Source organism: Atractosteus spatula, chromosome 9 (assembly GCF_055471065.1).
Source record: "Atractosteus spatula isolate fAtrSpa1 chromosome 9, fAtrSpa1.hap1, whole genome shotgun sequence".
In the NCBI taxonomy this organism is placed as follows: Eukaryota; Metazoa; Chordata; class Actinopteri; order Semionotiformes; family Lepisosteidae; genus Atractosteus; species Atractosteus spatula.
The window spans coordinates 53,665,946-53,680,219 of record NC_142714.1 but is presented as its reverse complement, the minus strand read 5'-3'; the positions used below and the strand labels follow the sequence as shown (position 1 = coordinate 53,680,219).

General features: G+C 42.4%; 1 protein-coding gene across 3 annotated transcripts in view; it reads right to left on the bottom strand.

Annotated features, from left to right (window-relative positions):
• Positions 1-14,274, bottom strand: part of enox2 (ecto-NOX disulfide-thiol exchanger 2) — a 182,721-nt gene that overhangs the window by 108,180 nt on the left and 60,267 nt on the right. Inside the window, exon 1 of one of the 3 annotated variants that reach the window (XM_088925258.1) lies at positions 7,100-7,268. The exons of the other annotated variants lie outside the window; for them this stretch is intronic. Within the exon in view, the coding sequence (XP_088781384.1) occupies positions 7,100-7,121 (22 nt within the window). The 5' untranslated portion in view covers positions 7,122-7,268. Of the gene's footprint in view, positions 1-7,099; positions 7,269-14,274 lie in introns of those variants that run through there. 3 annotated transcript variants of the gene reach the window in all.

The following is a 14,274-nucleotide window of genomic DNA, read 5'->3' as shown; positions in this document are numbered from 1 at the left end:
TATTTCACCCCTTGCCCCACTCCTAAACTACACAAAACAAACAAAATGGGATTTTCTTTAATACACATTTTATACAAAGAAGTATGATTGTGTATTATACAAACCGTCACTTTGATATTTTTACAAAATATGAATACAGACAATCTGCTGCATTGCACATATTTTAAACCATGAACTTTTAACTTCACGTACATTTTATTTTTGCAATAACGGTACGCTTACATAAAAGCCACTAGAAACTTAATGCATGACCTTTCATCTCCGGACACCAACTTCTAAATTATTTACCTGACAATTAGCAGGATCGATCTAGAACATATCCATATAAGGGGCTGGTTTATTACACTTGCAGAGTGGGGTGGATAGGAAGGGCTGCTGGCTCAGTAGCCCTGTTGTAAGCCATGAACACGAGGGGAAACCCAGAATTTTATTCACAGCATCACTATTGCTTTGCCAGCCCCACTAGGCTGTCCTTCTTCTCATGGACGTGACTTCCATTTCAGGACTGCTTCATGAATAAAACCACATGGCAACACCAGAAGCCTCTGTCAGTCTCATGGGGTACTGAAAATGTGGTTCAAAATGACTCATAAAGACAAAACAGACAAATTTAGATCATGTGCCCTAGATCAGGGCTTCTCGGGTGCAGCCAGTCTCTGCAGATACAAGCTTCACTGTCAGACTTGGGGTCAAACACATTTAAATGCAAATAGTTTCGTGTTGTCGCAAGTGCAATTAATGTGCCTTCACTATAAATACTAGATACACTGCAAATATGTGACTTATTCCAAATGAAGTTCACTCTTTTGCATAAGGCATTCATTGGGTGATTAATAAACACAAACATTAGTGCAAGCAGTTTATCATCATTAACTTGGCTGATGTACTTATCCAAGGCAAACAAAAATACAACTCCTATCATAACAAACACAATTATATAATATGGCCTAACTATTCACAATTCCTAAGTAAGTAACTATACAGAAATAAGAATATATTAAAGTTAATATGCACACTACTCAGTTCAGTTTTACACAGTTTCTGCTGGCTGCATTGGGAAAAGGTCAGTTGTATAATGGAAATGACCCACCTTGCTTATAAAACTGTCTTCGGGATTTTATTTGCAGCGGAGTGCCTGGAAGTGTTTCTGGCTGAGTGCTGACTCCCTCCACCCCCCCCCCTCCCCTGACATCGCGACTGAGCTCTGTGCTGTTGTGCAGCTGGCACAGTCCACCACTGGCCAGGGGTGCCTAGAGCCAGTCCTCCGTACGGCCCTCTGTTTCCTCAGCTGTCCCACCAGCCTCTCTGTCTACACAGGGCTTCATGCTCACAGAGCTCTCACCTGAGCTCCAGATGCACTGCTGGTCTTCACAAGCCGCCCACTGCTACGGTGGGCCCGTGTTTCTTTTAATCTCATATTTGATGTGCAGAGCATGGAGAGGCTTCTAGATGAAAAACAGCAGTCGAATCTTCAGTAATTTGTGTAATTGCTAAAACAGTTATCTTGAGAACTGCTGAGCTAGGAAAGCTTGTCCCCACAAATGAGCAACTGTGCTCAATGAATTTTCTACCAAACACATTTAAATATAAAGTAATAAAACCACCAAGAAAGATTAAGCCAGGGACTACAAGATTGAAATAATTTTAATGTGCTAACCTCATCATCATAACTAATTACAAACAATTAAAATGTTGATATTCCTTACATCTGGAGAGATGACTCCCCCAGAATTAAATCACCACAGGTTTACACTTCACAGCACTTATTTGAAAGATTATTGAGCAAATGCATTACAAAAAGGTAACATAGCTAAAATTGATTATGAATAGTCCACACATCTTTTCATTTGTATTTTTAATAATTTGTCCTTTCCTTTTAGGAGGCTATTTTAATGTCTTGTGAGAATATGTAGAACAAGTTACGGGCAGAGTGGCACAGCGCTGTGCAGTTAGACGAGTTCCGGACTGGGGTGTCTTCTGCATGTTCTCCTGCATATCTGTGGGGGCGTTCTCCCAGCTTCCAGAGACCTGCTGGCTAGTTCCAGGGAGCTCTGCACACTTCCCACCCTCCACGGGAGCAGGAATCTCACCTTCAGCTGCTGAACTGGGCTCTACTAGCGGGAGAAGTGTTTACCCATACTGTTGTAGATTCTTTTTGGCACTGTGCACCGTGGGCCACCAAGCCTCCTGATAAGAGGATCCGGACAACATGATGCCCCTTCCCATCAGCCCCAGAGCCATCCACACCTGTCTCTGGGCAGGGGCTCTGCTCGTGTGCTGCCAAGGGTAAGAAGGACTGAAGAAACTGAGGCACCGTGAGGGGCACTAGCTCACTCATTACCTTTCAATCCCAACTTCTTAACCAATGACACATAGCAGACTATTTTAGAAATAGGCAAAACAAAATCACAGAAAAATAAACAGACATTTAATAGGTAATTCAGGGATGTTTGTTACACATTTATTGAGTTAAACATTCAGCAAAAATGGGCAGTAAATTTAGTTAAAAAAAAACATGATGCGTTTTGAGTTTTAAACATATAGGTTAATGGTGTGTGGATAGGATTCATGAATGCATAACTTAATGATACGCATGGTAAACTATTCCTCCAGCAAAGTAATGACAATAATTTTTCTAGCAAACACAAGGGTCTATATTTTGATTAAAAAACTGAAAAAATATTTTTACAGGAAGGCACAAAGCAATAGAGCTTCTCATTAACAGAGACACCATGCTATCTATTGCAATACCAATTATCAGTCGCATTGCTTTTCTAGGCTAAAAAAACATTGCTTTCAATTAGCATGCCATGAGGGGCTACTGCAGCCAGGGACTCTCTAGCATGTATGAGATGCACAAATCAACACAAATACTAGCAACTCAATTACTGCAATACATTGTGAAGACAAGCCCCTTCCATCAGAAACATCAAATCCATTCTGTTTTTTCAAAAATGTAGGAATGTAGGATAACACACATTTATTGTGGTTCTAAAGGAAGAAAAATCCTAACGAACTTTAAAAAAGAAATATGTTAGAACTATGGGTCTATTCATGGTGCCTGGCAGAAAAAGCTAAAAGTAGGACAACTCACTACTATAATACATTAAATCTCTTCCTATTTTGTCCCATTAGAAAATAGTGAAATTAATATTAGTATGATACTGTTAACTATATTTGCAAAGCTCTATGGTCTTCTATACAAGAATGAAACAATGTTTTTTACACTCTCCACTTGAAATTTAACACTATCACAGTAAGAACATGTTTTAGGACCGTACTCGGTTTTATGTGGGTTTTACGTGCACAAAATGCAATTAGACTAATGGAGAAACCAAGCTAAAATTTACGTTAAAGTCTTTAGAGGGAAGAGTGGACGTCTTTGATGTTGGCGTTAAAAAGCTACAGACTTCAGGGATTCTTCTATTTTCAACATCTGTTGCAAAGCTCCAGTCAGAGCAGAGATAATGCTCCTGTTGAATGCAACATCAAGAATCAGTCCAAGGACCTCTAACAAGCCCCACCATCAATTATTTAGAAGTCTGTTGAGAAGCAAAAGGGGAAATTGAAAATTAGTGCAAACTACTGATACCAACAAATCACCATGCCTTCTTCACCAAAAAGACATAAAACTGAGAAGATTTCGTTTGCAAGATCAACTGAGAGAGCATCACGAGTGACTTTTAAGGAGAATGTCACAAAATAACAGACTAAAACGGATCTACGATATCCTTAAAGATACTCAGAAGAGAATGGAATATCCCTAAATGACCACAGGCAAAGTTAGAAGCTTGGGTAAGAATGGGATAGGACTGGGGGGTTAAAATTAACTACTGCTACAAAAAATAAAACAAAATTCCTTCTAGACCAGGACTTCAGGACTTGTAACTCCCATTCACCGACGCAGGCTGCATCAGAGAACACAGGCTGGTGAGGTTGCTGCTGTCTTCAGTAATGGACTCGACATGACTGAATAAGCCATCTCAGCTCAAACTTGGGGAAAACTGTGCATTTAGTAAACACTCTTCTCTGAAGACAGAGCAGCATTTATCCCTACTCTCTCGCTCGGCACCCTTCCTGTCTCACCCCAGCAGCGAAACTGGCTAATGACCACACAGCTGGCTGAGATCAGACAGGGCAAAAGTGCAGTATCCATGGCAACACAAGGTATATCTGTGATTAACGAAGCTGCAGTGGGTAACCCATTTTCTGAGCCTTGCTTTTTGGCTTGTTCTTAGTAATCCCTAATCAAGTTACAAATGATACGAATCCCTCCATTTCAGCAATACCTCCACCCCTACGCACTCACAATTCCCAAGGAAGTCCACTTTCCAGGGCAGGATATCGATCACTGGCTACAGTCGTATTAATGGATGTTTTTACTGTCACGGTTCTTGACCCACAGCTTAGTTTTGATACTCTCTCCCTGAACAGTCACAGCTCCCCACCCAGAGGTCAGAGGCCACCGATTACAAAACCCAATCCCCAGACTCCGCAGACAGGAAGGACTGTTTTCACTGATGATTCAGTTCACTTCCAGAATATACTACAACAGCTTCTGCAACATCCTGGCCTTTGAGCAAAGAGCATCCTTACCACACAGGCTCCCCGTGTCTCAGTCGCGGTCTCAGTCTCTTACTTGAGCCAGCACACACACACACTGTAGATTTTTTTAAAGTCATCTAAGCAATCGATCAACAGAGAGCACTACAAGATGGAAGTAAATGGCTGTCATATTCCCAAATGGGCTTTTATCCATCACGGTTGCCTAGGTTCGGGGTAAACAGTCAGACATGATTCACTTGGACAGATCCCGACAAGTGTTGCCTGTGGCCATGTGAAGAGCAGAGAGCCGGAAAGGTCTGTCACATGGCTGCTTGAACCTGCTCTGAAGGAGGACCGGCCCTGCCTGTCTCAGCAGACAAGGACAAGGCCACCCTCCCTGCCAGCAGAAGTCGCATCCTCTGCTCCAGAGCAGAACAAGGCACGGGCCCTCTTCACTCTGATGACCTACATAGCTTCTCAGCTGTTGACAAGTCTTTTTTTTATATATCATATTCTCATTTATTTTCACCTGGAACATTCTTTCAGCTATTTTCTTCACGCTTCAATCAGCTCTCTGCATCAAGGCTGATACAGATACAGAAGCGCCTGTTACGAGTGGTACTATATCTATAATAAAGATAGATGCTATTTTGGGAGTTAGATTTATAAAATAAAGTCTTAAAGATGACGTGAGATTGTTGCTGTCCACTGTCACTTCCTATCAATATTCAGCTACACCTCACAGTTTGAAGATTTATTGACATTTTCATTTAATTTTCTATAATCACAGCCACAGCAGATAACAATTAGAGAGGGCTGGACACAGACCTGGAATTTATGCAGCACAACTGTAACAGAAGCAAAAACAAAAGTAACATACTAGGTGACATACTAAAATGCTATCAAAAGCAAAGCCAGAGACATAAAACGATAAAGAAGTATATTTTAAAAAATTGAATGTAGACAATAATATATATTAGGCTGCAGTTTCATGGACACTGATAACTATTAATCCTACACTACCTCCTGTGTATTTCAGTAAATGAGTCCAGTATCAGAGTAAACCAGTGGAGAATAACTTTGTGTCAAACAGTATACAGCCAACCAGGAGCACTGGGAGAGGATCTAGAAATGCTCAATGTTATTTCTATTCAGCCCATTTTCTGTGTTTTTATGCTTAAAAAGCAGCTTTCATTGACATGATGTCAAAATAGATTGTGTTCTCAGTTACTTTAATCAATTCTAATACAGGACACAACAGACACAATGGGGGGAGCTTGTGAAATGTCTCTGAATGCTTCCTCTATAAATGGTACCAAACTGCAAGTTGTGCAGCTGTGCAAGGCAGTTTGGCAGTGAGATCGGAGCTCACTGCAGCGTCAATGTGCTCTTTCATCCGGGCGGGTGGCACGGCACCCTCCAGCACCCACTCACACAGAGGCCCTGTCACAGGACACAGAACACCAGGTTCAAAGCTGGCAATATAAGGGAAAGTTAAAAATACAAAAACAAAAAATAAGTTTGGTTCCATTACCTCAACTCCGGTTAACAGCTGTGTTTGATATGCTAATCGATAAGCAGCAGAGGCTCAATGACTAGGTAGAGATCTCCAGCCCGCTGGCAGGCAGTACAGGCGACTGTGGAAGTGGTCCAGCGGCAAGAATCTGGATCGCAGAGCCAGAAGGACATGCAGGGCGTCGGGATCGCATTGTCTCTAGACATAACCACAGCTCTGTCTATGTAGAGTGAAGGCTGTGCACCGCATATCGTACACTTTAGATAAACGCTTCATAACATCACCATATAACCACGGCTAGCATGTATCGTCTTTCTGTGTGATTGCTGAGAGTGTGCAGCTGCGTTCTGAATACTGGTGCAAAAACCGAACAAAAAGGCTCCGCATATGCACACAGTGCCGACTATTCACTTTTTTGTATAAGAACAGAAATGACAGATTAGCTCTGGGAATTAACTGCTTACTAACTAGTGCCAAATCCCACGGAGTCACAACCGAGCATTTGAAACTCAGTTGCCTGTGTGACAATCTCAAATCCCAACTTCAGCGCAGATAATGTTTGAGCCATCTAAAGCACAAAACACACGCCCCGACCACACCACCGGCAACTTAAAAACAGCACGAACGTAAATTATCCATTTGTTCACAATGCTCATGTAGGAAACACTGACTTAAAAACAAAAACTCTCCTACAGTCTTAAAGTCGCGCTCTATCAAGGAGGAAATGACAGACCCCCTCCGTGACGATGATGATAAAGATGGAATTTAAACTATTTTAAAGTCTTCACTTAGTCCACAGGGTAAACTGGGGGGAAAAAAACATTTACTTCGTTAACTGCAGAAAGTGCGGTGAATGATTCCTCTCTCGCTAGCATTCTGCCTTCTCGAAGTCACAATGCTTAATTCGTCTAAAATAGCGGCATATAACATGCTGATACTACGGGGATACAATAAACAATTTTATAGAATAAATTGTAAAGCAGCAAGCGGAATAAAAAAACACATTTATTAAACCGTAGCAATAATGTTGTACCATACCTGCGTACTGCACAAGAAACATTGTCCCGAGAGCTAGTGCCAAAGAATCTGGACTCCCCTCGGCTTAAATCCTCAGCAACGCCAATGTAACACTAGAGAAATCTCCCGGTCTGGATTCCTAGATCGCTGAAGTCCGTCCTGCTCTCCGCTCCGCAGACTGAGCTACAGTAGGCAGGACGAGATGAGGAGGATCCTTTTTAGCTAATACCAGTGTGCGCACACACACACAGAAGCACAGAAAGCCGGCAGCTGCAGGGGGGCAAGTGGGCTGGGACGGGTTTCTGCGCGCTGCTAGACACATGTCAGTGTCGGTCTGACTGCGAGGGGGACGGCAGCGAGCGAGCAGGGCGGAGGAGGGGACGGGGAGGGGCAGGTGTTAAAGTAATTAGCAGCGATGCTCATCTGTACATGTGTCAGGGCCTGGGCACGCACAACCGTGCCGGAGAGACTCGAGAGGCGCTTGAGAAAGACTCGGCGTCCGTCGTTTGCTTTGCTCTCCACTGCCTGCGCGTCCGCACACAGCCCTCGCCCGGCAGGGTCCTGCACTGCCTCTGCTTTCACTGCACACTGCGCAATTAACAGGGATGAAAATAATGAAAGCGGGGAGGGGGGCTCACAGAGGCGAGGAGGTCGAAACCGCAAACCCGTGATTAACAGACTCTTAACGAGCTTATCACTAATGAGCCCCGGACATGATCTCCGGAACGGGAGAGTGTCGATAGCAGCGGAGCTGCTGTGCAAATCAGGAGGTAAAAGAAGAGAAGTAGATGGAAAATTCAATAAATGAGGCAAGAGGTATTGATTGGAAAAACAGAAAATGTCAGTCCAATGTAAATTTATCTATTAGAAATGTGTCACGCCTTAATTGGGATTGCCTAGCAAAAATAAAGGTTTAATTTTGCATGAGAGTTGATTTGTCGAAAAGAGAAATACTTTTAGGACAAAAAAGAACAAGGACCCCCAAACAACCTAATATCGAGGCACATCTGCAACGGGACACCTAGAAACTACCTTTTGGACAGGATTCGCCAAAGCCTAACGTGCAGCCCCGGCCGGTGTCGAGAGGCCGGGCTGGCACCCCCTGAGCTCTCGCACCACGACTTGGCCGTGCTGACGAAGCCCTTGGCGCAGAGAAAGGAACACCAGCAGAACTCATCTGTTACAAGACGGCATTATACATCTAAAAAAACCTATTCGACTCTCAAGAGTCATATAAGACCCATGAAAGAGCACGTACTACACTGCGGGTCCTACTGTACTTAAGTAACGGTGACTTTAGGGCCAGCAACCGTTAACCAAACTGAACAGCGCTGAGCGCACTCTAGGCTAGGCACACAGGATTAACTGCACGCAAACACTATCATGCGAGAGTCGGCTGAAAGCGCCTTCAGACACCAGCACACTGCCGAGGGCGGCGTCACTGATGACAGGCTGTGTGGCCGAGCCGCCGGATCCTTCTCCCTATCGCTTGTCTGCGCGACGTCGAGGGGAAAACTCCCAGGTAATTAGGGGGCCGATTCTCCCCACTGACACGGCTGGAGAAAAGGCAAAACCCCCAGCGCCTGCAGTTGATGTGCCTGCACAAGAGAAAAAAACTAAACTGGCTGCAACAATATTGTGATCGTCGGAATGAAGGGAGCATCGGGGATGACAACAGTTCTAAAAGGGGTGCCGAGAGCTCAGATACGGTCGGCGGGCCTGCATGGCGAGCAGGAAGAGTTTGCCGTGGAAACCTTTCTCTTCAAACCAGTTTCCCAGCCTTCTGACACCTCCTCCTGCGCAGCTCTCCAAGCTCCAGCAGGGGGTGGTGAGGCGCTCAAACAAACTGCGCTCGGCAGCTGGAGGGCTCTCTAAGGCACACCTCCGTCTGACACAAGCACAGCACCGTCACCCCCAAACCCTAACCCCCCTAAATGAGCAGAAAGAGAAACAGAAAGATAAAAAAGGAAACGCACATCAATGGGACCCATCATATAAATGGGAATTTTATCTATTTCTCTCTGAAAGAAAGGGTATTTTTGTCATTGCCACTTGTAAATTATAATTATGCAATGTTGTTAAACTAACAAAAAAGTTTTATCAGCCCAGTCTTGGCAGAGCAGCTGTTGTCTGAGGGAGTATTACCTGTAATTAGCACCAATGCTGTTCATGCATGTTCTGCTGTAGCTGATTTGGATCTGCTTTGTGTTTGTGTGCTCTAATATCTCAGAACCGTAACCTGTGAGCACAAAACTGACAGGAAATGTGAAGAGTCATCACCTGTTCTTGGAACATAATACTATAGGCTTTCACTGTTTCAGAAATGAATTATAATTGGAGAGGCAGGGATGTAAATGTGTTTCTCAGATCTAAAGAAACACTGGATTTATTATGACTATGTTTAGGTGAGAAGGCTCCACGGCCAAAACATTGTTTTCTTTCTTCTCTTTTCAGCATGGAATAAACGTCTTACTTGTTCCTTATTATGACTATGCCAAACACCAACAGCTGTAAGGCAGCCATGTGTCTTAACGTGTAATTCAGGCAATTGGATTCTTATGTTAGTTTTATTGACTCATCTATGCTAAAAGTCACTTTATTTTCGTGACTGCTTGATTTCACTCTTATTACTGTTAATGGTCTCAAACCTCTTACGCTCGTACGTTTTAAATTCTATCTTTTAGTTTTCAACGATTGGAGCTTTAAAATGTTATGACCAGGCATAGTAATATATTTTGAAAAATCCTCTAGCATTCTACCAAAAACCTGCCAGAAAATCTTTATCATACTGAACAAAACAAGGCCTAGGAAATCTAACCCAGCAGGTACTGCCCCCACACGCTAGGAAAATTTACAGAGACGTTCTCTTCTTGCTCTTCAGTTACAGAGCAAAATTCTACAAAATTAAATTTTACTTTGAAACTTTGGAAAATGAGTACAGCTTAAACATAATTTTACCCTGACAAACACTGTGCCCTGTCTCACAGGCGAAGTCAAGCTGAGGGGGAGAAAACCTGTGAAGTTTCCAGCTCAAAAAGCAAGAACTCCACTTACTTTCAATTAACACTCAAATCAGTGCCCTGCAGAGATTAGGCATTTGCCACACACAGTTCTGATTCTCTGCCGCTTATCAGCTCTTTTAGGACAATTTATACGCTGGGGTAGGGTCCAGATCAGGGGCTGGAACCTGGTGATGGTGGAGCCATTAATCAGTGAGGGAATCTTAAAGAATGTGATTAAGCTGTAGGTGATGGCAATCCACAGCCTGCTGCGAACCTCTGCTTCCACCTCATACAACAGTGATCTCAAGTGCTGTTGACTCACCCGCCTTGTTAATCACTTTGTTGCCTGAAAGCAAAATGTATACTAACTAATCAGCATCAGAGGGATCACTCCCATAGAGCTGAGTACACTGAATGTGCCAACCCAATACCCTCTTGGAATAGGAGTGCCAAAAGAATTACAGCAATTACCTCAGGTCTGCTGGGGTTCCCAAATATATTCATCAGTATAACCCCAACAAACTGCTGTTCTGGTCACAAAAATCCTTCAAAATTGAGTGTTTTACTGCAGTTTACATTAAATGATTAAACGTCTGAGAATCGGGGTGAAACAAGTTAGTACTGTCTGCACACACAGCAAACAAAAACATTTAAGAAAAAATAAAACAGCAAATGAAGTCCTTTTGGACAAATGCAGAATGGACATGACTCATAAACAAAACCACAAATCGACTGCATTCACACAGCACAGCCTAAGCGCTGATTTTTAAAGAACTGCAGTGTTGGTCAACACACGGAAAGACACACACTCCAAAGCTGTGTGAACTCTAACTTCTTGCAAGATGTAGAGCCAGGGATATCTGGTGCTTTAAGAAAATGTGCATTTCCACTGAGCTGCAATGCCCACTAAAGAATTCATTTAAACTTCAAACTTATACTACTGCACTCTGACATTTGCACTACTACTACACTATCATGACATAGCTTTTGAACTGTTTAATCGTTTTTCACCGAATACATCATAATTATATTTTAAACCAAAACGTATTAAATTCAGTAATGTGAATGGGAAAACAAGTAACAGGGACTTTTTTCCAGTCTAATAATAATCATTCTGTGCTGCAGCAACCGTCTTCCTGACGAACATACTAAATCTTTGTGAAGAAAAAAGATCATTCTAAATCCTCTTCACACATCTTCTCTAGTCTTTCTTCGTGTCATTTATTTCTTGTAAGACTGCAGGGCTGGTGCCAAAGCAGCAGATACCAGAACAGCGAAACAAGCCTTCAAACAACGGGTCACAGAACCAATTACAACATCAGCTGGAAGATTGCAGGTTGAAGCAGTGAAAACCCTGTGTCTCTGCTGACTGAATTACCTTGCGCTTCGTGCAGACAGAGAAAGTGATGACCTCTGCTCCACGGGCTATCTGCTGAAGAGCTCAGGAAAAAAAGCTTTTCTTATCTCATGAATTAAACACGCACATCTCGAAACAAACCGCATACTAACAGGGCATTTCACTTCATCTAAATGTTAACAGCATCACCAATCTTACCTGTTGTGATGTATTTTTTTAAAATTGTTCTCCAATGCAAGTTTGCCTTTGATCCAGCAAATAAACTTTTTTTTTAAACTCTCCTAGCCCAGCTAATTCTGAGCAATACTTCAGTAAAAACTCTTGGGCATTCAGACAGTTTGTAAACAGAATTTTTGTTTTCTGTAAATCTTTACATTAGCTCTATGACTCCCTGTGGTTACACACAATTCAAGAAGCCAGTGCATGGCTCTAGTTCCTGTACTACACTGCAACATGTTCTAGTTCCTTCTTTGGTTTGAAGGAAATTTAGAGGGTGCCAAATAAATAACCTCCGTGAAAGATTTGTTATAGTCTACCCACATTAAGGTATATAAAGCATACTATTTTGACTTTTCAGCAAAATATTTCATGGTAAAATTATATGGAAAGGGATCGCCTATATATGTCAGCCCCACATCTTGACTGAATGGTGCAACACAAAGTGGTATTTCAAGTTCTGTGTTAAATACAGAGCTTCTGAAGTTTAATGACTGCAATGATATTTAGAACCATCTGTGTCAGGATCAACGAAATATCCCATTACAGTGCAGGCAGAGAGAAAAATGCCAAGTTTAAAGGTTTGCCTTTAATGAACTCCTCTGTGTTTCAGGGAGATGAAGTCTCACGATGTGTGACTTCCCTTCCCAGCACTGAGTGACAAGCAATGCAGCGAGGATTAGCAGAAGGAAAGGTGACTTCTTCCTACTTTATTGTAGCTCAAAGGCTCTGTCGGGTGGGCCTTTTCTATTTCTAGAGATAGGTGAAAGTGGGAAAAGGGGGACTTTGGTGTTTCCTTAAGGGACTGGAGCCTGTTATTGCTGTTGTGGCAATCTATTGTGTTCAGAAACCTTTTCAAAGCACGGGCTCACAGAGCAAGGAAAGCTGGGAGCGACGTTAAGAAACTGTGAATTGGATTAAGTCCGAACTCAGGCAAGCCTGTCTCCAGGGAGTTTTGCCCTACTATGAATATTTATGGTTAGGATTTCACAGACTGTGCAAGATACCTTTTAACCCCACTCTGTGTTAGCATTCCTCTTCACATTAATGTGCAAACCCCTGTTAACTGCAGAACCTGGTTTCATCTCAATCAGTCTGCATGGGTCAAAGTGCTTACTTTCACAATGCAATTAACAATAGAAGTGCTAATATTTGTTACACATGCTGACTCTGAGGAGATCATCCATTACAGAGATTTAACCAGACCTTTGGAGTTGGTGTGCACTGTGACAGATTTTGGCAGTGGCTATGGTTCAGAGCACCAAATCTGTTATCTGCTTAGACAAACACACTGGCACACACTCTGGTGCTCTGTGCCTGAAAGAGAAAAGGTTTGCTGAGTGTTTTAACTGTGTACAGAAAAAAAGAGGGAAAGAAGATTGAAATTGGTTTCTCTTCAGCTGCAATTCAACATGTACTTATGTGCTGTTTTCCCACATGAAAAGAACTATCAAATTTCAAATGAAAATAGGACAGAGACTAAAATGCATTCCACCTCTAAGTCAAGTTTTTGAACCACAGACGTCACCAGGAAGAAAAAAAACAAGTTTATTTCAGGCCTTAAGCAAGAGCTGTCCTTTCTGATTGCAGATCAGCATGACAAGGCAGTTATAGCTGTCTACACATTTCAGAGGTTAATGTGACATTCAATTAATTAAGACTTCCCTTATTTCCCCAACATTGAGTCCTGGATTGGGTTGAAACTGCATCATTAAAGTACATCCCACTAACTGGTCAATGCCTGTAGCTTTGTCCCTGCCTCCTCCAGATTTGAAACATTCTTACCAGCATCATAACAAACACCTACAAGCCTTAGATTCATATAAACCCTGCTTTTTAACTATATTTTTTGGATATCAATCTAGGGAGTATGACACAAGCAGAAGGTTATTTTGTTACTAAAACCAATTACAGAGTGCTCAGGAAAGGGCTGTACTGACTTTGAGGGATTAGCAGGACAGATTCACTCAGTCAGATGTCATTTCGCACTATTGCAGAATCCCACAATCTGTGAGACAGAGGTAAAGCACTCCTGCAGGCCTGTCTTACTGGAGTCAGGCCTGGCAGCCAGTGAGTACGTTGAAAAAGCTACCAGTTCAATGGATAAGGTGAGAGGTGCACCAACTCTGCCATGATCACTTTATTACAGCTCAGCCAGCTCTACATCCCCAGCTGGGTTTAATAAAGAACAAGACCTTTACCTTCGAGTGCCAGTTTATCTGAGGAAGCAAGAATGAGCAGCTCTCCTTCATCCCTTCACTCTCTCTCCCCTTTCTTCTATGATCTCAACTCCTTCTTCTTTTTCAATAACAACTGTCCTCACTAACAAAAATGTGTTTAAGTGTTTTAAGAAAGGAGGGCGGTAGGTTCAGCCTAGCTTCAGCTCTGAAAAAGTCTCACATCATATCATCAGGAGAATAAATCTTTTAGCAACACTCTCAAATAAAAGTAGAAAAAAGGAATACTAAAGCCAGATGAAACATATGAAGAAATAGAGTAAAGCCTTGCAAATTGTTTAACTATTATGACATTTTCAGTGAAGTCACACTTCTTTTACTTTCTAGTAGCAGATTTTTATTTTAAAAAATAGGTGGTCTAGATAACTTCACACAACAAAAAGC